Here is a 23,146-nt window from a genome sequence, read left to right on the forward strand (position 1 = left end):
GGGATATTTGATAATGTAACTTGGATAATGGAATTTGGTTCCCTGGTCATATTCAGCGGAGTTGCAGTAAACTTTAGTAACCATGGTAGTGTCTAAATCCTGATTTAAATAAGGCAACATAGTTGGTTAGATGGGTTTTTTTTTTTTCATTCCCAGTCATTAAGGTAGGGTTTGTGTATACACACAAAATAATCATGCTATCCCAAGCCTCCACATATATAACTCTCCAGTAATAAAATTTAGAAAATAACAAACAAATTCATCTATTTTCATATTTATTTTCAAATTAGAAATATATATTTGACTTCGATTTTTTTTTCTCATTAATTTTTTCTCAAAATAATTTGATAGAATGATTACATTCATCAGTTACAATATTTTACAGTACAGTATATATTTGTCATTTAAAATCATCTAAAAAATAATGGTTGGACTTATTATTAGAGAGGTTTCGCAACGCTACGAATACGATAACGAAAACGAATACGTCACGCACATGTATTCGTTTTCGTAAGCCTGCAAAAATCGAGGGCGCCGTCGATCCAAAAAAAAAAAATGTGACTGCGGTAAATTCGAAGCGCAGCAGGTACGTGTTGCTTGGCTGCCTAGGCCTAGCGTAACATCAAAGCGAGTGAGCACTTTAAAAACTGCTATTTATCAAAATCGACTTGTTATTTTAGTAAATTACTTTTAGTAAATTACTTTCAATAAATCTATAATTATATTATAATCATGAATCATTTCTGATTCAAATGCAGAATGTGGAAAATAATCAAAAACTATACTCGTTTTGTAGTTACGAATATGACTGGTGATATTCGTCAACACAAATACGCTTTACGAATATGAAATGGGGATCAGCTCAAAAGTTTCATAAATGTATGACGTATCCGTGTTCGTTATCGTATTCGTAGCGTTGCGAAACCTCCCTATTACCGTTTCTCACACCCAAAATAAAAAAGGATTAATTTCACACATATACAATAAGTGCTTGTATCAACACCATATGTAATTTTAGTATTGGATTTTTCTAAAACTTGTACAGTAGCAAGTTGTCATATATATATATATCATTTATTTTCCATATTTATTTTGTTTATGGCCGACGTCTGTCGTGAACGACAATGTAAGTTAGTTTTACATTCATCTGAATGATGGATGGAACTAAGCCAGGACTGTTAAAGCACCTTGATTGGTCCTAACATTGATCAAGGGCTTCTCTTGTCCAGTGCCCACCTTGACCAGAGGAGAGGCATAGGCCAATACGTCTGAGGCAGATACTAGATGTTCCTGGGCTGCCATAAGAGTCAACAGTGCTGATTTCAAATGCCTAATGGGACCCCAGCTCCATATACAGCACCTGCTATTCCCAGATGGTCTCCCATCCAAATTCTAACCAGGCCTAATGTTGCTCAACTTCGGTGATCTGACGAGAACCGATGTTTCAACGTGGTAAAGCAGTATTATTTTTTTTCCATATTATAAAAAGAAAAAAAAAACAAGTTGATCAAAACATTGAGATTAAAATGAAATATTATAAAATGGAATTACATTTAAAAGCGACTGGTTCTGTACCAGCAATACCAATACTGCAATATCAACAAATAGCAGAATTAAGATATTCATTCAGAATACTATTTTATTTATTATACAGTTTTTTGTTTTTTTTTGGAAACTATATTGTACTGTAGTAGGCTTCTAGATATCCTTGTACAAACTCTGCTACCATAGATCTATCTGGTATGCTTTCCGCCATGCCGTAAATTGCTGCCTGTAAAACAAACAATAATTATAAATGTTTAAATAGGTTATGGTAATCATCTGAAAAAAAGAGATAGTTGCAAGAATTTTAAGGTCCTTATTGGAAGGTAAGCACATTAACCACAAAGATTTAGGGACAATACAACAGATACTGTATGTTCATCCTTAAAAAATAAAAGGTTTTTGATTTGTAACAAATTCATCCGTCATTCCAAATTCTCCGCATGAACACAATGAATAAACTTTTTCCTCAATTGTCACAAATTTAAAGCTTCCTATTCTTTTACTGCAGGTGTACTGTACTACTGTTTATAGAATGTTTTAACAGATTGATTGACTTTTTTAAAAACAAATAGCAAAACATAATGCATACAATTCCTTCGGCAGGTGCATTGGGGTCTTTCATGATTTCTGCTGTACATTCCTCAAGGTCTTTTACAAATCCCTCCGCAACCCCTGGCAGTGTATGCATCTTGGTGACACAGAAATTTACCCTGTAAAAAGAACACAAAAAAACCCAAAAGAATGAAGAAACAAACTGGATTGACATCTTAGTTTAGACATTTGTTAGTATGTAGAACAAGCATTTTATATTAACCACTCATATTGCAAATTAACTTTCATTGGTTATTCATTTTTCCATACACCAAATTTCTCATTTATATATATCATATCTCATAATCAATTTAACAATATTTATCATAATGATAATTTGTATTGCTTGAAAAATATTGGAAATAAAATTTCCCACTAGAAACTAAAGAATAAAACAATATACTGCTATTCAATGCACAAGTAAATCTACCCATAGTTGGGTATATGTACACATGCATGTGGGTATTAGGCCCATCCACTACATTTTGGTTCTACGGAACACTTCTAAGCATGACCACAAGGCTAGAAAACTCACCCGGCTGGGTATTGTACAGTGAACATATGCCAGCCTTTCTTAGTCAATGCTGAACCTAAACGATAGATATCAAATGTATTTGAAGATATCGAGAGAATATTCACATCTGGCTTTCCTTGCACTGTTAACCCCGGCATCTTGCGAACACTGCAAAATTAAGTTGAACTAGAATTTAATTCGTCACTTTGACGAATTATAGGTGTAGGCTAGTCAATCTAGCAAAAAAAACAGCTCAAAGTGAAACAAATTGCAAACAGAGATTTTTTTTTTTTAAATGGTCATATATGATGGGGAGATGAAAATTTGAGCATCACACCTCTGTCACTCATCCCGAAGGTATGCAAATTAGCTTAAATATGCAAATTAGGGTGAAATTACAGGGTAACCATATCTCAAAAACTACTAGTCCGAGAGAGTTGATTTTTTCACTGATTTATTCAAAATGTATATATTTATATTTACTCTAATGCAACATTTTACGATAAAATGACCGGAAGTACAACATTTGACCTTCGACCCCATTTCTCAATGTTTGCATATACAATGTGACTAAAATGTCTGTAGAGACTTTATTTTGCCCTCAAATGACCCAGACATAGGTTCCTAATAGCCAGCATAGGACCACTTTGTAATTCCCAAAATTACACCTTTGTCACACACCTCGAAAGTATGCAAATTAGTAGTACAATTTAAATAAAATATGCAAATAAGGGAAAAAAATTACAGTTGTCCTATATCTCGAAAACCACTAATGCTAGAGAGTTGATTTTTTCACAGCCGTATTCAGAATGTACATATTTCTATTTGCTCCAATGAAACATTTTACAAAAAATTGACCGGAAGTATGACATTTGACCCTCGACCCCATTTCTCAATATTGCATATATAATGAAACTAAAATGTCTGTAGAGACTTTGTTTTGCCCTCAAATGACTCAGATACAGGTTTATGATAGCCAACATAGAACTGTTTAGTAAATCTCAAAATCACACCTGTATCACTCACCTCCAAAGTATGCAAATTATTAGTACAAGTTACATAAAATATGCAAATTAGGGGGTGAAATTACAGGTTCCTATATATCGAAAACTACTAAGGCTAGAGAGTTGATTTTTTCAATAACTTGTTCAAAATGTACATATTTATATTCGCTCTAATAAAACATTTTACGAAAAAATGACCGGAAATACAACAATTGACCCTCGACCCCATTTATCAATGTTTGCATACATAATGCAACTAAAATGTCTATAGAGACTTTGTTTTGGACTCAAATAACTCTGATACATGTTTCCTATAGTCAGCATAGGACCGCTTTGTAATTCCCAAAATCACGCCTTCGTCATGCACCTCAAAATTATGCTAATTAGTAGTACAAATTACATGAAATATGCAAATAAGGGGGTGAATAAATAAATAAATTACAGTCTTCCCATATCTCAGCGACGAAGGCGTATCTCTTTACTTCGGTTTGGGTTTTTTTTGGCATGGTTGGAATTCCCTTTTTTCGTATTAGTTTATGTACAGCGCTTAAAGGTTTCACAACATTAGGCGCTATATAAATCCAGGATATTAATATTATAATTATTATTATTATTTCTCAATATTTGCATATAATGCAACTAAAATGTATGTACAGACTTTGTTTTGGCCTCAAATGACTCGGATACAGGTTTTATATAGCCAGTATAAGTCAAGCACCCCGAAAGTATGCAAATTAGTAGTACAAGCTATATGAAATACGCAAATTACAGTGAATTGCCTTATGTATGTCGAAAACGCTAATGACCGATAGAGATATGGAAACTTTCTTGTACTATTAATTTGCATACTTTCAAGCGAAGTAACAGAGGTGTGATTTTGAGTATTACTAAACAGTTCTATGCTGGCTATAGAAAACCTGTATCTGGGTCATTTGAGGCCAAAACAAAGTCTGTACAGACATTTTAGTTGCATTATATGAAAATATTGAGAAATAGATTTGAGGGTCAAATGTCATAATTCCGACAATTTTTGCGTAAAATGTTTCATTAGAGCGAATATAAATATGTACATTCTGAATCAACTCTGAATTCAAATCAACTCTCTAGCATTAATGGTTTTCGAGATATGGGAAGACTGTAATTTCACCCCTAATTTGCATATTTCATGTAACTTGTACTAATAATTTGCATACTTTCAAGGTGTGTGACAAAATTGTGATTTTGGGAATTACAAAGCGGTCCTATGCTGACGATAGGAAAACTGTATCCGAGTCATTTGAGTCAAAAAAAATTATCTACAGACATTTTAGTCGCATTATATATACAAACATTGATAAATAGGGTCAAGGGTCAATTGTTGTATTTCCGGTCATTTTTTCGTAAAATGTTTTATTAGAGCGAATATAAATATGTACATTTTGAACAAGTTATTGAAAAAATCAACTCTCTAGCCTTAGTAGTTTTCGATATATAGGAACCTGTAATTTCACCCCCTAATTTGCATATTTTATGTAACTTGTACTAATAATTTGCATACTTTGGAGGTGAGTGATACAGGTGTGATTTTGAGATTTACTAAACAGTTCTATGTTGGCTATTATAAACCTGTATCTGAGTCATTTGAGGGCAAAACAAAGTCTCTACAGACATTTTAGTTTCATTATATATGCAATATTGAGAAATGGGGTCGAGGGTCAAATGTCATACTTCCGGTCAATTTTTTGTAAAATGTTTCATTGGAGCAAATATAAATATACATATTTTAAATATTTTAGTGAAAAAATCAACACTCTAGCATTAGCGGTTTTCGAGATATGGCAACGCTGTAATTTCACTCCCTAATTTGCATATTTAATATTACTTGTACTACTAATTTGCATACTTTCGAGGTGCGTGACGAAGGTGTGATTTTGGGAATTATAATACAGTTCTATGGTGGGTATTGAAAAACAATATCCAAGTCATTGAGTCCAAAAAAAAGTCTCTACAGACATTTTAATCACATATTTATGTAAATATTGAGAAATGGGGTCAAGGGTCAAAATCTGGTACTTCCGGTCATTTTTTTGTAAAATGTCTTATTAGAGCAAATATAAATATATATATTCTGAACCAGACTGTGCAAAAACGAACTCTCTAGGATTAGTAGTTTTGAAGATATGGTAACCCTGTAATTTCACCCTAATTTGCATATTTAAGCTAATTTGCATACCTTCGGGATGAGTGTCAGAGGTGTGATGCTCAAAAAATAATCACCTTATCATATGTAACCATTTAAAAAAAAAAAATCTCTGTTTGCAATTTGTTTCACTCAAAATGCTAGATTGACTAGCCTAGTGATCATTTTTATCATTTTACTGAATTAATTTTTTTTTAAACATGCACGTACGTTAACATACGATCGGAAAATGTTGATGTATGCCATCCTATTATATGCTTATAGTGCTGAGTTGTGCCTATATGCCATATACAATATGTACAGTATATACTGTATATCTATATACAGTGTAGCATAGGTGAAATTACGGGACACATGTTCTAATTTTTTGGCATGATGACGTTATCAAACTAAACTTTAAGATGACAATTTCGAAAGATAATTAATTGAGCAAAAAACTATAAGATTTGGAAAAAAATTTGGCACGTAGAAGCGCTGTGCGCGCTCTTTGAATTGTGTATAACTTTGACGAAAAATATGAAAAAACTACTTTTTCACTTCAACTGGCCATATGTTAACGTCACAACATCCGATAGGCTTAATTTTTATATGAATTAATATCTACATTTCATCAGCTTTCATAATAAATTATAATCATCAAGGTAACCTTCAATTCTGAAGAGCTGTAAGATATTCAAATTTACTGCGAAGGTGAAATTACACGAACTACGTTATTCAAGTTTTTACGCGTGATGACGTCATTAAAATGAAGATAGTGTCAACTCATGATAAAGATAATTAATTAAGCAAGCACATACTGAAAGTTGTGCGAAATTCGAGCACACATAACCAAGATGCGCTCTGTTGAATGTGATAATCTACACAAAAAGATAACAAATCCTAATTTTTAAATTCAAGTGGCCATTTGATGACGTCAAAACATTTTGTACGTAAAATGTGTAGATGAATTCATATCTACAACTCAATGGCTTCCAGAATAAGTTAAAAAAATCGGGGGTCATCTTGCATTCTGAAGAATTATTTTCATTTTAAAAAAGACCTATTTTTCACCATTTTCAGAACTTTTGTAAAATAAATGTGCGCATTTTGTCATTTTTAACGTGCTCGTATAGCGTTATTTTAAGTCGGAACTGACTCAAATTTGGTGAATGTACTAAGGATGGTGAGTAGAATGAGATTTGTAAAAAAAATTCATATTTTTTACGCTTTTTAAGTATCGCGCGTGCAAAAACGCATTTTTGCGCAGTAATTTTTTGAAACACGCAAATGGCCTAATTCATGCTCTAAATTGATCAAAACTTAATTTTGAGCGTTTTAAATTTTTAACGCGCGATATCACGCGCATGAACCTACGTGTGCGTGCGTTTTCATTTGCTAATATTTTTACCCTTGATCTGAAGTTTACGTGTAGTGAATTTCATTAATATGTGATAATGAATTATGGAGATATGATTGATAATGTGATTTCGCAAAATGGCGTATAAATGTCGTCACGGATGAGTGATCACGCTGGAAAGCTTATTAGGATTAAGTTGTATTATTTGAAAGATATTCTGAAATTTTTGTAATCATTGACATTAAACTTTTTGAGATAATTGTTACACAAAATAGTGTACAGAAACAATAAAAAGAAAAAAAATAATAAAAAAAAAAATAATAATAAAGATTTTATACAATAACAATAGGTGATCATTTTATTCTAAATGATCACCTAATTATGTTTTTGTTTAAACATTTTATTTGAATACATTAGTACATTAAAAAAAACATGCTCATGCTCTGGTGCCCCTTAAGCTCTGGTGCCACTGGGTTTAACCAGTGAGCGCTCATAATTACACATTCTCACTGCACTTTTTTTTTTAAAGATGGTGAATGTATATGACATGCATGGCTTACCAATCTTCAACGTATTGTCTTGTTTTTATGATTTTCACTGCATTTTCTTGGTAACCATCAAGACCAACATACATCATTGTGGCCCAGCATGTTGCAATAATAGCACCAGATCTTGTGCCTTTACAGAAAAGAAAAGTCAAATTTCAGTACACATAATAAGAAGCTTTCGATTTTCGATAAAATAAATTAAATCTAGGCCTGATACTTAGTCACATTGAAGCAGGGTATGAACTTACCGCCAACTGCAGGGGATGCATACACACCTCCGCACCAGTCAGTGTTGATGTAAAACTGACCCATTCGATAATCAGCATTTTTGTAAACGACAATTGAGTTTCCTTTTGGTGCTAGGCCATACTAAAACAGAAATGATTTTATTTCATTCATTATTTAACTTTACAATCTACAAATTAAAAAAACGACAATAACAATCTTACATTACCTTGTGAGCATCAGCTGATATGCTTGTAACGCCATCAACTGCGAAATCCATCGGAGGCAAGTCCATTCCCGCTTTCTTGGCAAAAGGAATGATGAAGCCACCCATACAAGCGTCAACATGAACTGGAATGTTGTAATACTTCCCAAGCTAAGAAATTAAGCAATAAATATAGTAATAGAAAATTAAAATGTAAATAATATCTGTAATAATAATAATACCCAAGTATTTTAAACTTATTGAAGTAGTTTAGCAGTAATGTTTCTCAGAAAAATAAAAATGTAAGAAAATCATTAATCTTACTCCTGTCAGCTATTCAAAGTGTTACCTTAGCAACTTCTTCTACTTGTTCAATCACACCATAAGGAAAGGACGGAGCAGATACCACAAGCATACAAGTGTTTTTGTTTATTTTTCGTCTCATTGCCTGAAATAAAAATAAAGTAATGCTGAATTTAGTTTAGGCTCTTTTGAGGGTACAGTATGTACAAGGTGTGAACTCTTTGTCTCTTTGGAGCGCATTTTGGATTCATTCTAAAGTAATATCTGACAGACATAGATGACCTAGAATTGTTTTCACAGAATGAATAGTCAACATAATATTAAACCTCCAGTGGAGGTATTGTAGCATTTTAAAAGAAAAATTGTGGGCCTCAATTAGGGTCATTCTTTCAGTTTTTTTTCAGGGATTCTTTTAACTTTAACACTTTGAATATCAATGTTATTTTTTAATAAATGTCTGTACTTACTGGTATGTTAATCAGCTTTGTCACTGGATCTACAGGAATTTCAACATACCTCATTTTGAAATATTTAGCAGCTTTTGCAAATGCAGCATGGCCACTGATTGGTGCTAAACTAGAATAATTACATTTTAAAAAAAAGAAAATCATAGTGGTGGAATCAACATCACTACTTTTACAAAATAGAAATACGTAATAAAAGGTTACTAGAAACAAAGTATATGAAAAAAGTAACATACATTTGCGGCGTTTTAATTCCACGTTTGTATGCACGCTCCCTGTAAGCCTTGCACGCCATTAAAATGCTTTCTGTACCACCAGATGTCATCTTAAATAATATTAATCATATGGTTTCAATAATTAATTTATTGGTACTATTAACATATCTAAACACTGTCAAAAATGCAATCATATGTTTTTATGAAATGTAGGCTTATTTTATAAATTCACAAACCGTTCCACATGCATCAGGTCCACCATGAAAGAAATTGCAACACATTGCTACGACCTCTGCTTCCATCTTACGAGTTCCAGGGAAAACATCAGGATGCAGCAAGTTATCGCCTACAAATATGCCATAGATCTGTCAAGAAAGGAATCTATACATAGAGTATCTTTAACATGTACTGTACACAGGACAGCTTTATGTCCCATCTGAAGAGCACAAGGCAATCACAGTAAAGCATCCTGCCCAAAGTTACAATCAATATATATAAGACAGGTTTGAATCACATGCTAGTTCGATTCATACCATTACTCCCTCTATACAGGACCTAGACAGTCTCCCATCTAAGAACGCAACTGGGAGAAAAGTCAGATTAGGAAGTCAAAAGAAATGCTTACTCTTTCCATAAGACTTTCATGCTCCGCCCCACAATTGTACACCGCACCAGACAAGCGGCCTCCCTTCCAATCAATCTTTTCTAAATATAAACACAATTTACAATATACTGTTATTTTGAAAGAATTTGGTAAAGTTTTAATGAACATAAACATTTCCAGTACGTACAGTGTTTCCAGAGCGGCTAACAGACGAAACCTGCCTTAAATCATTCCTATAACTCTATCATCCTATGATAATTATGTGTGATTAAATGTATCTAAGTGTGTACATACCCATACTTTTATATTTAGTCTTAACTAAATTTAACAGCTCATCTTTTGGTATTCCCGTTTCAGGTAAGTGAGTGTTATAAACATCGCCATCAGGCAGAGGAAACATGTCACTTGTAATCGCTGCCTTGGTTTTTTCCAACTCTTCTTTGATCTGAAAAAATGTTATCATATTGACTGTATATCTGCCACATTGGTAGACAAAAATCTAGGCCAAATGATAAGGGTAATAAACAAAATAACATACACACTCTTCATATACCCAGTGGTTTATCTAAAAAGTTGAAGTTTGGTACTCAGATCCAAGAAATTTCAAATAGAGGTAGTGAACAATCTAGAAGCCTTATAACTCTTTTACACCGCCAAGTTTAGAACAAACATGTGTCCACATAAATTGCCATTTCACACCTGATTCATTAACCCGAGAATGACATGGGGTGCATTTATTTACACTGCAAAATACCAACCCAGCAACCTAGGTAACTTTTTACGTGGTTTACATCGGGCCTACATTTCTGCGTCCCGGTTATGAGTCGGGTTACACAATTCCGGATCAACTCCGCATTTTTGCTGCCGGTGTAAAAGAGGTATAGGTCTAAACTCAATAATCAAAATAAAAACTATTATTTTTGGTCAATAACAAAGACAGTATATGACACACATAATGCACCTTGCCATTTATGCAATGAACATAAAAGATTTGTACCCAATCTACTAAATTAAAATGAACCCACTTTTGTACCAATCACTGGAAGACGCCTCAACATCCTAAAAAATGACAGTTTAAATCTTTCAAATAAACCTGGGAATAATGAAAAAATAACTCATTAAATTAAATATTATTATAAACAATAATTAAAAATAATAATAATTAAAATAAAATGATAAATATTAGGAGTAGCGGTTTTGGAATATACCGTATACCGTATATCTTCGGGTGTAATCTCACTTCGGGTCTAATCCCACCCCCTATTTTATGTCTGATTTCACAAAGAACAGGCACATCCTCAGGTATAGTCCCAGTATTGACTTTGGTCTGGAAGTAGGCCTCTCTCTAGCCAGATCAGATGAGTTTTTACAAGAAATGCTTATCAATCATTTGTTTCCTGAACCATGGTTTCCCCGGGTATAGAGGTCCACCCCACAAAGTCGGCCCAATTTTGTGTTCTAGGGGTGGGACTATATCAGAGGATGTGCTACTCACCTAGCTCATGGAGAAACAGCTGATGGTACAACCAATTGCAGATGATCATTACACCGACAGTGACCATGATGATCTGCCAGGCCTCTCTACCTTCACATTGTGCATTAATGGCATCTCTTGTATGTTGCAGATACAACAAACTCATTTCCTTCAAATAAAAAATAAATAAAATATTTGTAATTGAAAGGAAACTGATTTTTATGGGAGTAAGTTTTGTAAAATTTACAACAATGGCTTCCCAGACAAAATACATGAAAGGTATAGTTTTCCATAATACTATTGATGATGGAGTTACATGTTAAGAGGGTAGAATGTGTGTTAATGGTGATGATGAATAACTTTGGTCAATCTAAAGTGGGATACCGATGGCGTTTTCACAGTACTGTATGTTATATTGGTCTATCCATCAAATTACAACCATTTTTCTGGTTGTTTTGAACATTGTTCTATCTAATACAATACATTAAGCTAGACTTTAATAGATATATAAAAAGGACGTATCCCCTTCCAAACAATGTAAACACACAGGTCTATTACAACGCTGCAGATTGAATCCGAAATTAACACATACCCGCCACACATCCAAGTACTCCATGTTCTTTTTGTGGATTCTCTTTATAGTCTAAAGTATATTCATGACCTTATTGGCTCCTGTTCATAAAAGAAAATAAACATTTGACCAATCAAATCATTGTAAAACAAACAATTGTTACCAATTATCTTTGTTTTAAGGTTTATTTAATAATAATAATAATTGTCTTTTGTATAGCGCTTAACCAAAATAAATTTTCTCCAAGTGTTACGACCATGAAGGCTCGAAACAAGATGGAAATTACGTCATTTCATATGCTATGCGAAAGATGGGTTTTCAGCAATTTTTTGAAGATGACAATAGAATTGGCATTCTTGATTGATTGTGGAAGAGTATTCCATAAGGATGGAGCTGAATGACAATGAGAATGAGAAGAGAACCAAATGTATGTGTCTACATTCTTGGTTGGAATAGTCGAGGCGAATGGATGAATGATGAAGATTTACAAGCTTTCTACTGTAATATTTTGATTAGTTTATTTTTACTGTATTTACACAAAATAATAACCATATTATAAGGCAATCTATAAGAAATTGAGTCCTTCTTACCCTATGAGAGTGTTATGAGAGACAGGTGTTCTCTTTAACTCTGGTTATCTGCATATAAGACCAGGGGGCGTGTTTGTTATGCCACCATGTGACATTTTGAAACGCCACCTACGATATTGCGAAATTGAGAATCTCTGCTGCGGTTGTGTTGGTTTAGGTCGTGTGTGTACGTCCGTCCCTGAAAAGATCTTATATAACAGTAGATTTAATACTTAAATTGTATTTATTTTATAGTAATGGAGTATGATGAAGTTTTAAGAAGTCTTGGAGTATATTGGGTAATATTTCGTTATGGTCTAGGGATCCTAGCCGCCTTATTATTTTTATCCTAGGCTAGAGGATTAGGCCTATAGGCCTACTAGGCTAGGCCTCTAGACTAGTAGGAGCAGTTCCTAGGTACTGTATATGCTAGGCCTCTAGGCTAAGAAAGACTAAAGAGAGAGAGTCCTACTGAGACTGAGAGGAGGAGGAGGCTAGGCTAGGCCTATATAGTATATTATTATTAGTTTAGGATATATTTTTTTAGATGGTTAGACCAGAGAGAACATAAAATTATAAATAATTAAATAGTGTACTGTATAATTTGACATTTCTTCTCTTTGCACAAAACAAAGCTGTTGCAAAATTTGATACATTTGTGCAATTTGGATTGAAACTTGGTTGGAATACTGTAAGGTTGTAATTTAATCTGCACGGCGGCCAATCACACTTTACCTTGACAACACATAGGTAGGCCTAGGCTGCAATTTAGCAAGTAAAAAGAACAGTATATGCTACCCGCTCCAACCTCAGTAATATTAATAAGTTTATCTATTTTTTATACCTAAAACCATGCTCTATGCCCAATTAGCTCATAACCCGAGCTTTTACTCTCTATACTAATATATTAAATTTACTTTTTTCTGTTTCCATATGTGTAGGAAATTTTTCTTCTGTATTGCAATGAATTTAAAGAAAAAATAAATACCAATTGTGAAGGACTGGAAGCTTGGCAGTTAATTGCTTTTTCAGTTGGCATTACGTTAATCGTAACATGGATTTATCAATGGCTGAATCATCCAGAACTTAGTAAGCTATTAAATACAATAATACTATTCTAGTAAAATAAAAGAATGAATTTAAGTAAGTGAAATCTGAATAAAATATTATATATTTAGCAAGTTGTTATAAGGATATATAACCTGTACCATTGAATTCTCTATTATGATTGGTGAATTACTAATTCAGTTTATCTTTTCCAATCTGTTGATCCATTTTAACCTTGAGACTAAAATCTATTATAACATGACAAAGTGCTATTGGAAATCAATATAGAGTATAGTTCTAGTAGTCCAAGTTATATAACTTCAAAATATATGAAAAGTACAAACCCAAGCTTGAGTATAATCATATCCCTAATGCTAGTAATTCATATGAGGAAACCTTACATAGAAACCTTTGTCTAGTTGTATGTCATTAATTTAATATTATTGTATGCTAATATGAAAATGTAAAAATGTGTCATGAACCTTGTTTTTTTTTCAGCTTTATCACAGAGAATAAAGAAAAGCATATTCACATGTGTCAGGAGTATGCCATATATTAAAGGCAAAGTAAGTATTATCATATTTGCTGTTATGTACCATATCCATTCACATCGCCTAGCAAAACCACATAGTTTACACACATCAGGTGGAAACCAAACAAAATGCAGGTGTGTGCAAACAAACAAACATGCTAAACAATGTAAAAGAGTTATAAGTTAATAAGTCACAGCAATGTTGTCCCAACATCATTTGTTACAATCAGCATACACAAGCTCAACTATTTATGAGTTACTAATTATCAATCAGACATACAATATAATCAGCATCAAGCACATCATCTTTAACCCCCAAACTCAAATAGTATTACAGTATAACAGATGTTATTAATGAATGTAGACATTTCTTTTTTCAGTTTAATTTATGAAAGCCTTTTGGGCAGAACGCCTTTGAGAACCATGTAATATGATTGTCTGTTTTCAGATTAAAGAACAGCTAGATGAGGCAAAAACTGGTCTTCAAGAAGAATTGTTCAGAGGTACTGAGGGTAGCACATATATCACAGCATTACCAAAACATGGTTTAACTAGGAAGGAAATTTTGAAAAGCGTCAAAGACTATCAAAAGTTAGGTACGAAATATTGATTAAATTAATATTAAAGATCTGTCTTCTACATAGATATGCATCCTCCATTTACATATGTTTATTCATTTACATATATGTGGTGTATGTGGAAATAAAGAAATTGAAATAAATAATGTAGTTAAATAAGTTGGATCTCACTAGATGTTATGTTAAGTGTGGTATTCAAGTTAATTTCACAGGTGAATGTTCTTGTTGGAATTATATATAATGAAAAAAATACTTTTTTTTATAATACTGTTATGAAATGAATAAATATATGAATATATAAATAAAATAAAAAAGAATAAGTTCATGAGTTTATGCAATCATAATATGAAAAGGATGAATATTAATGAGATAGGGCTTCTGCCTTGTAGATAAGGTTGATTGGAAGAGTGGTAAAGTATCAGGATGTGTCTACAATGGATCCGATGCACTTTCAAAGCTTAGTAGTGAAGTAAGTCTTGCTTACATTTTACAAAATCTTTTTTTTAAAGTAAGTAATTGAGTATTGCAGTACAATTAAAAGCCAATAGATCATAGAATACCTTATTTTTTATCTTTTTTGTTTGTTATTAATTATTTATACTGGGCAACCTCTTTAGTCAAAGACTGGTCTCCCAGATGGCCCAGTTGTGATCAGTGGCTGTGATGTAACCCCTAGGTAACCCCTACTTGTCTCGAAAGATTTACTAGGTTCTTTAAAGTGCACATGATCTAGATGTGTACACCGGACCTACGGTTTATGGCCTTTATCCGAGAAGACTTGTTCTACCACCAGAACCATGGAGCAAGTGAGCCTCGAACCCTTGCCGATGTTATGGCTATGTTATTACGGTTCCATTGCCTTAACTGCTCGACCACCTACTCACTCAGTAATTAAAAAATAATCTGCTCATCGCACTACACTTTAAAGTTTGAAACACCTGAACATGTTCATCTGCCGTGTTCCACACAGTTAAGTTAATGTGTATATACTATAATATGAAAGACTTTGCTAGATTATTATATTCCCATTGCAATAGATATATGAGGAGTTTGCTTGGACCAATCCGCTGCATCCAGATGTGTTTCCTGCTCTTAGGAAGATGGAAGCTGAAGTTGTTGCCATGTGTGTCAAGATGTTCAATGGAGGATCACACGGCTGTGGTACAGTAAGTTAATGCTCTCTTTGATTATTGACATCACAGGCATTTTTGTTAAATTTTTTTATTTATTTATACTGGGTAACCTCTTCAGTCAAAGACTGGTCTCCCAGAGGGCCCAGTTATGATCAGTGGCTGTGATTTACTAGTACACCGGGGTAACCCCTACTCGTCTCGAAAGATTTACTAGGTTCTTTAAAGTGCACATGAGCTAGATGAGTACACTTGACCTACGGTTTATAGTCCTTATCCGAGAAGACTCGTTCTACCACCAGAACAATGGAGCAAGTGAGCCTCAAACCCTTGCCGATGTTATGGCTACGTAATTACGGTTCCACTGTATTAACCGCTCGACCACTCACTCGGTTTTTTTTCTTGCATCTTACATTAGATGTAAGAATGGCAGTCTAGTGATCCGGAGGTCATAGTTTCCAGGAACAGATGTAATAACGAATTTAAATAATTATTTGGAACAATTTATGTCGGAGTTTGGCATTTAAACATCTTCTGAATGGAGAGGTTTTTGTGTTCAAAAGTGCACTTGCATATCAATAATAGTATAGTATCAAAAACCTTTTGAACTTGGTAGCAAAGAACTCTCTCATTCATTGTTGAAAACATAATTCAATAGAAAAACATTGACTACACAAACCAAATAATTTAACTTTAACACTGTATAGGTGACCTCAGGTGGTACAGAGAGCATTCTGATGGCTTGCTTGGCATATCGTAGCATCTGGTTTGAAAAGGGTATACTGTATCCTGAAATGTAAGTTATGATTGAATGTAATTCAACTAAAGATGTAGTTTATAGTTTTGTTACAATTCCTGACATATGTGACCTACTTAATATGTACATGTGTGCAAAATTTGTATTACTCGACGTCTCGTTCATGAGATTAATTATTGTATGAATTAGGATATTGTAGGTGGCACTTTTTCATTATGGACATGCAGTAGATAGTATCAACGCTTTTAGGCAAACTTTTAATATACTGTGTTTAATTTTATAATAATATGTTTATACATATTGGTTTAATTTCACAGTCTGGCTCCAATTAGTGTCCATAGTGCTTTTAACAAAGCTGCTCACTATTTTAAGATGAAGTTGGTTCATGTGCCTATTGACCCTGTCACAAGTCAAGTTAACATTAAAGTAAGTAAACTTATTAAACAACAAACATCCTTATCATAGCACCACAAAGATCAATGTTTTATGTAGAGAAAGTAAGAAGGCAATTGAGAAATCATTTATTTATTTGTTTTATTCCTATCAGTAATAAATACCTGATCAATCAATAATACAAATACAGATTTAAAATATTTGCATTTAAGTAATATTCATTTTTTAGTATTATTATCGTAGTGGAACCGTGTTTTGGTGGCAGACTGCTAGTGTACCATTCCCAGGCTCCTTCCTGTCACAATTCCAGGAAAAACTTCTCATTGTTGTGTCTAACAGATATTAAGTATTACATTTTGTTAAGGCAATGAATAGTTGTGTCTAACAGATATTAAGTATTACATTACTATTTTTTAAAAGGCAATGAAGAGATTGATTACAAAGAAAACTTGTATGCTTGTTGGATCAGCGCCAAGTTTTCCTCATGGAATATTAGATCCTATAGGAGACATTGCAGCTGTAAGTAAATAAATGATAAGGGATAAGAAAGACAATGGTGAAGGTGATGATAACATAGATATAAAAAGCCATTGCTTACTTATATGTCTATATACAGAACGGTGTACATTAATAAGCTTAAACCTGGGCATTTTAGGTAACAAGCTAAGTTAAAGGATAAGTCTAGGAATATATCTAGAATAACATACAAAAGCCCTCATAAATCTCCCTTGAGACTTGTTTAATCTTTATTTTGCCAATATTCTTAATAATTGATTCTATTTATCATATGCTCTACAGTTAGGTCGTCGTTATGGTATCCCAGTGCATGTAGACTGTTGCTTAGGTGGGTTTTTAGTTCCATTTATGAAGAAAGCAGGCTTCACCATCCCAGCATGTGATTTTACTGTTGATGGAGTCACCAGTATATCTGCTGATACACACAAGGTAACTATATACATTCTACACTATATCACCATACCACATACTAACAGAGTATTATCGACAAGTACAGAACTGTACGTTTTATAAAAGCTCCTTTGATATCCTTCGGTTTGTATATCTAATATCCTATACATGCACATCCAATATGTCACTAAAAGTCAAGTCTTACTGATTCAATGCACTGTATTGTTGGTGTTTTAAAAAAAATATATATATTTAGGCAAATTGCCAAAGATATCCATAAGCGAATCATTCACTATCCTTCTTAAAAGTGTCAATCCTGTTCAAATCAAACATATATACAAAATACTCTACATAAACAAAGTCTTATTATAAGTCTTTTGGAGTGGAGTTATAATTTGTCATTAGAAAAAATCCTTACACTGACAGGACCCTTGGATTGGTAACCAAGCCACAACTCCACTTGTTCTTGTTTAGTAGTGTACATGAAATTGTGCATTCATTTTATTGTGTTTTTATCAATGTAGTATGGATTTGCACCAAAAGGCTCGTCTGTGATTCTGTACAGTGACAGAAAATATCGAGCTCAGCAATATTATGTGAATCCTGATTGGCAAGGAGGTATTTATGCCTCGCCTGGTTTAGCAGGTAAGCTTCAATCCGTTGGTAAATGATCACCAAATCTTGTCTGCCTTAAATGCAGAATGTCCCTGGTTATTCTAGAATGAGATCAAGGTTTTAGAGCAATATTGTGTAATGATAAAGGGAATTGATTACCATGATGCATGGGTTTGAGACCTGTATGTGTCCTATTGCATGTATCCTTAGACATTGCCTCATCCTTTGAATAGAATGCACAGCTGTTGGTATATATACACAGCATATGTCCACAATAAAGGACTTGATAAACTATTCAAAACATGTTATTAGTGCATTACTGTATATACTTATCATTACCTAGGATTGGAACCATGACCAGAACCCATGACTCTGGGAAATGTTAGCTTGTACCCAAGTATGGGTTGTATACAACTTTGTTTTTTTTTAGGTAGCCGAGCTGGTGCAATAGTGGCAGGATGTTGGGCAACACTTGTTCACTTTGGAGAAAATGGATACATTGACAGCACCAGGAAGATTGTGTCAACTGCTAGATATATTGAAAAACAGTATGAGATCATAGTTGTCTTATTTGTAGCATTTAAATTTGTTTGTTCTGAAAATGTGTTTATATTGTACATATGTTTCATATTTCAGACTAATAGTATTTTGTAATAAAATATACTGTAGTGGCAAATCCAGGATTGTTTAAACAGAGGATATAATGCTAGTAGCCTAGTGTTTAAAATAGATAATAATATATTTCATAATTTTTAAAGCTTTTTCAAAAATAAATTATTCAGTATTAAAATGTTGTATACAATCATATATTGGTGTTCTAAAATAAAATCGTATTGTAGAGCTTAGGGAGTATATTTTGATATTACTATGATACTCATTTATTACTCAATATTGACTATTTATTCTTCTAGCCTCAGAAAAATTAAAGGTATATTTATATATGGTAAACCAGAAGTGAGTGTTGTTGCAGTTGGATCTAATGACTTTGATGTATACAGATTATCAGGTGCCTTGACAGGGAAGGGCTGGAATCTGAATGTTCTTCAATTCCCAGCTAGGTAAAGTGCTTTAAACATAATGTGTTATAATGTCCATTTCTACCAACATCAGGACAATATTTACTATTTACTGCATGTTTCACCATGTTTTGGCCGTATTCACCCTTAAAGTTAAACAAATCTGAAGTGAATACAATTTAAGGGAAATACTTAAATATTTATTTAATACTTAATATTTAAGCAAAATATCTTGTGATTGGTGAATATGGCCACTTTCAAGTGGTGTTAATTTTGGTTCAATAGATTTAAATAACTCATAAACAACCCATTTATTTATTTGTAACTTTCTCGATCTAAAAAGGGATTGCACAATTTTACTCTCCCCACTTCTTCTGCATTGTTTTCATGCAATATAATTCTCATGCTCTATATCTTTTATCCCAACCTCTAAATAAGTCTTTAAATTATTTATTATGTTGTTAGCTTCCATTTATGTGTGACTTTGCGTCAGACTGAGGAGGGAGTAGCTGATGAATTTATTCAAGATGTCAAGAAATTGACAGCAGAAATAATGAAAGACCCGAAGAAGAAAGCAGATGGGGCTGTAAGTTAACAATACAGTATATCTTTTAAGTTTGTCTACACTATCAAACTTTATGTGAAAAAAAAATGACGATGCCATATCACTACCATATTTGGGCACATCACACCTTTTTTTGTTATGTAGTTTGATAGTGTAGACAGAGCTTTAAATCAGGAGAAAAAAGCTTCAAGATTTATGCTATTAAAATATAAATTGTGTAAATTATGTGTGTATATGTACAGGGTTGCCACCTTTGACAGGACAGTGAATGAACTCACTTTTTACTACCCTTGGAATTGGCCTATATGCGAATAATAATCAAAGGAGTAACAGTGCATTTATTTGTCTTTTTCATAGGCTGCTATATATGGCATGTCTCAAAGCATTCCAGATCGATCAATGGTGACTGAAATTGCTCAAGTGTTCTTGGATTCCTGCTTTAGCACAGGACCAGTAGCAACTAATGGAACCACCAACTAGAAGAATTATAGCTGTGGTGAGATTAGTTACACTATCAAACTCAATATAACAAAAAAAAATGTGATGTGCCCATATATGGGCATGATGATGTCATATCATTACCATATTTGGGCACATCATAATTTTTTTGTCAAACTAGTTTGATAGTGTATACAGAGCTTTAAATGGGTTATTTGGACTACTTTAACCCTCTCTTCCTTTATTTTAATGTGTTTTTTGTTCTCAAAAAATATCCAAAGTAAACTTATTTAGCTTGAATTGTGAACTAATTTAGTTGAGTATTATGCAATGAAGCTATTAGCAAGATTTTATTTTGTGACGGGAGACGAAGATGAAATACTGTCCTGCTAATGAATGGAATAGTCTTATACAATATGCATGCGCATATTCTACTGTCCTGAAGCAAAAGCTCAATAGGGAGGTTTCGCAATCTTACGAATACGATAACGAAAACGGATACGTTTTTCGTAAGCCAGTAAAAATCTGTTTCGCATGGCAACGAAATATTTGAGGGCGCCGTCCAAAATATGACTGCGGTAAATTTGAGCGAAGCGCAGGTACGTGTTGCTTGGTGCTTGGCTACCTAGGCCTAGCGTAACATCAAAGCGAGTGAGGACTTTAAAAACTGCTATTTATCAAAATTGACCTGGCATTTTAGTAAATTACTTTAGTAAATTACTTTCAATAAATCTATAATTATATTATAATAATGAATCATTCCTGATTCAAATGCAGAATGTGCAAAATAGATCAAAAACTATACTCGTTTTGTAGTTACGAATATGACTGGTGATATTCGTCAACACGAATACGCTTTACGAATATGAAATGGGTTTTCGTTATCGTATTCGTAAGGTTGCGAAACCTCCCTATTATTAGCTTACATACACCATTTTTAAAATGAGGAATGGTTAAACTCCGTATTATTTTGTTTCATTATTTATGTTCTCTTTTTAGATTTTGTTATTTCCAAAGCGATAACAATGCAAGTATTGCGCAATCAATGCAAATTTAATTTTTAGACTTATGATTGGATAGAATTTTAGATAGTATATAGAATTAGATATGTATATGTTATATGGTAGTTATCACAGTTTGATGGCACTGTATTTGTAGTTTAATCTTGTTTTAAAATGATGTTATATATGGTAATTCTCTGTCTCATATACCAAGAATGGTATCAAGAGTAGAGTGCATTCATTGAAATTAAAATGTACTAAATGTCCAATAAAGCCATATCTTATCTCAACCACCATTGTAGAAGTTGAGATACTTGTGCAAAAGCAACACTATTCGAGATGTCCCAATAAGGGGAAAACAGCCCTCTCTTGAATTCACTCTCAATGATTTAAAAATCAAAGACAGGCATAGCACCTTCTTGAGCAACCAGAAGGCTTCTTATCATATCTCCTATAGCATGAAGTAAATGATAAAGATACAGTACCATTCTTGAATTTAAACCCTAAATAACCAAAAACCAACACTTTCATGCGAGTTCCAACATGCTAAAAGAGTATTCCAAACTTTGTTGGTAGCTTTCCAAATTGTAATGACTGCCACGATCCTTCCTATACAGAGTGATACTAACCATTTTAATGCAAACTGTGGTAACTAAACTAAACTGTTTGTAGTGTTAAATTAAGGTGTTTTGCTCGTCTAGTTCTGTTTCTGTATTTATTACAAATGTATATGATGTGATATTAATTTGTTATATGGAGGTCTTGTGTAATGATAATAATATAGGTATATATATTATATAAATACAGTATAATGTAAATATTCAAAGACGCTAGTTTTACCTACCATTTTAATGCACTACAGGCTGTTTCATGATGAGTACCACAATCTTCATGTGACTGACTCTGAATGTTAAATAAAAACAAACATATCGCTGTATTACAGAGTAGAAATCTTTCGGTTAGTTTGGGAGGAGAATACATATGAATTTAATGAATTAGAGTGTCGTGATAGAATATACCTCAATAATGTTCTGTTTTATAAAATTTAATACAGTAGTTGCATGAAAGCGAGAGTGCAGTATATGTGCGTATAATAAATGTGAAAGTGAGCCCTCTACAACAATAAAAATGTGTTTTTGTCTTGTACAGTATGGTCAAGTCATTCTGGTATTGTAAGATAGACATTGCTTTATGTCTATGTCTATCTTACAATACCAGAATGACTTGACCATTCACATTAATGCAACAGATGTAATAACAACCACTTAAATTTAAAGAGTAAGGTTGAAGCAATAGAAATACAGTTATATAATTATGCGCCATGTTACGTATATTTTATCTCTAGCCTCCCAGAAATATTACGACACCCTGACCTCTCTAGGATATCACATGGGCTTCTTTCAGTTATCCACTTACAGTATTTCAAAAGTCCATTGTCCATTATAAAGTTCACTAGGCCCTTTAATCTGAGAAGCGTGTCATCTTTGAATCAATACCAGTACGAATCGAAACTCAGTCTAAAGCTGTCTACACTACCAAACTAGTTGACAAAAAAGTGTGATGTGCCCAAATATGGTAGTGATATGCCCATATATGGTAGTGATATGACATCATCATGTCCATATATGGGCACATCATATTTTGTTGTCACATAAAGTTTGATAGTGTAGACAGAGCTTAAAGCTGTCTACACTATCAAACTAGTTGACAAAAAAGTGTGATGTGCCCAAATATGGTAGTGATATGCCCATATATGGTAGTGATATGATGTCATTGTGTCCATATGGGCACATCACATTTTTCTGTTACATAAAGTTTGAT

The 23,146-nt window shown here is 33.3% G+C and overlaps 2 protein-coding genes across 5 annotated transcripts; one reads left to right on the plus strand and one right to left on the minus strand.

Moving 5' to 3' along the window:
- Nucleotides 1-275: 275 nt before the first annotated feature.
- Nucleotides 276-12,422, minus strand: LOC144845957 (sphingosine-1-phosphate lyase-like). Of its 4 annotated transcripts, XM_078703486.1 has the most exons (16): nt 12,369-12,422; nt 11,800-11,879; nt 11,229-11,376; nt 10,759-10,826; nt 10,028-10,178; nt 9,755-9,834; nt 9,366-9,494; nt 9,151-9,239; nt 8,918-9,026; nt 8,497-8,595; nt 8,172-8,318; nt 7,966-8,086; nt 7,730-7,847; nt 2,672-2,818; nt 2,135-2,255; nt 276-1,771 (listed from the first exon to the last, which is right to left on the minus strand). In XM_078703486.1, the coding sequence occupies exons 2-16, from the start codon at nt 11,821-11,823 to the stop codon at nt 1,676-1,678; spliced, it is 1,647 nt and encodes a 548-aa protein (XP_078559612.1). In that variant the 5' UTR covers nt 11,824-11,879; nt 12,369-12,422; the 3' UTR covers nt 276-1,675. The 4 variants fall into 4 exon arrangements, with proteins under 4 accessions (XP_078559612.1, XP_078559613.1, XP_078559615.1 ...); XM_078703487.1 differs by lacking the exon at nt 12,369-12,422 and having other exon boundaries at nt 11,804-11,864; XM_078703489.1 differs by lacking the exons at nt 10,759-10,826; nt 11,800-11,879; nt 12,369-12,422 and having other exon boundaries at nt 11,229-11,293.
- Nucleotides 12,423-12,510: 88 nt separating this feature from the next.
- LOC144844323 (sphingosine-1-phosphate lyase 1-like) lies at nt 12,511-22,262 on the plus strand. The gene is made up of 15 exons (XM_078701172.1): nt 12,511-12,646; nt 13,289-13,436; nt 13,893-13,960; nt 14,375-14,522; nt 14,894-14,973; nt 15,542-15,670; nt 16,342-16,430; nt 16,709-16,817; nt 17,205-17,303; nt 17,583-17,729; nt 18,215-18,335; nt 18,736-18,853; nt 19,217-19,363; nt 19,787-19,907; nt 20,244-22,262. The coding sequence occupies exons 1-15, from the start codon at nt 12,605-12,607 to the stop codon at nt 20,364-20,366; spliced, it is 1,689 nt and encodes a 562-aa protein (XP_078557298.1). The 5' UTR covers nt 12,511-12,604; the 3' UTR covers nt 20,367-22,262.
- Nucleotides 22,263-23,146: the final 884 nt, after the last annotated feature.

The sequence above is a fragment of the Antedon bifida genome, chromosome 6 (assembly GCF_963402885.1).
Source record: "Antedon bifida chromosome 6, ecAntBifi1.1, whole genome shotgun sequence".
NCBI lineage: Eukaryota > Metazoa > Echinodermata > Crinoidea > Comatulida > Antedonidae > Antedon > Antedon bifida.

What these genes read in the sequence shown, in the direction of transcription:
- LOC144845957 (XM_078703486.1), bottom strand. Translation starts at nt 11,823, where the DNA reads ATGGAGTACTTGGATGTGTGGCGG. An exon ending in GACTAAATATAAAAGTATGG is followed by an intron (nt 9,835 to 10,027) that starts GTATGTACACAC and finishes GTTTATATTTAG; the next exon opens with AAAAGATTGATTGGAAGGGA. An exon ending in ATGCACCTGCCGAAGGAATT is followed by an intron (nt 1,772 to 2,134) that starts GTATGCATTATG and finishes TTTGTTTTACAG; the next exon opens with GCAGCAATTTACGGCATGGC.
- LOC144844323 (XM_078701172.1), top strand. Translation starts at nt 12,605, where the DNA reads ATGGAGTATGATGAAGTTTTAAGAAGTCTTGGAGTATATTGG. An exon ending in GGTATACTGTATCCTGAAAT is followed by an intron (nt 16,431 to 16,708) that starts GTAAGTTATGAT and finishes TTAATTTCACAG; the next exon opens with TCTGGCTCCAATTAGTGTCC. An exon ending in AGAAGAAAGCAGATGGGGCT is followed by an intron (nt 19,908 to 20,243) that starts GTAAGTTAACAA and finishes TCTTTTTCATAG; the next exon opens with GCTGCTATATATGGCATGTC.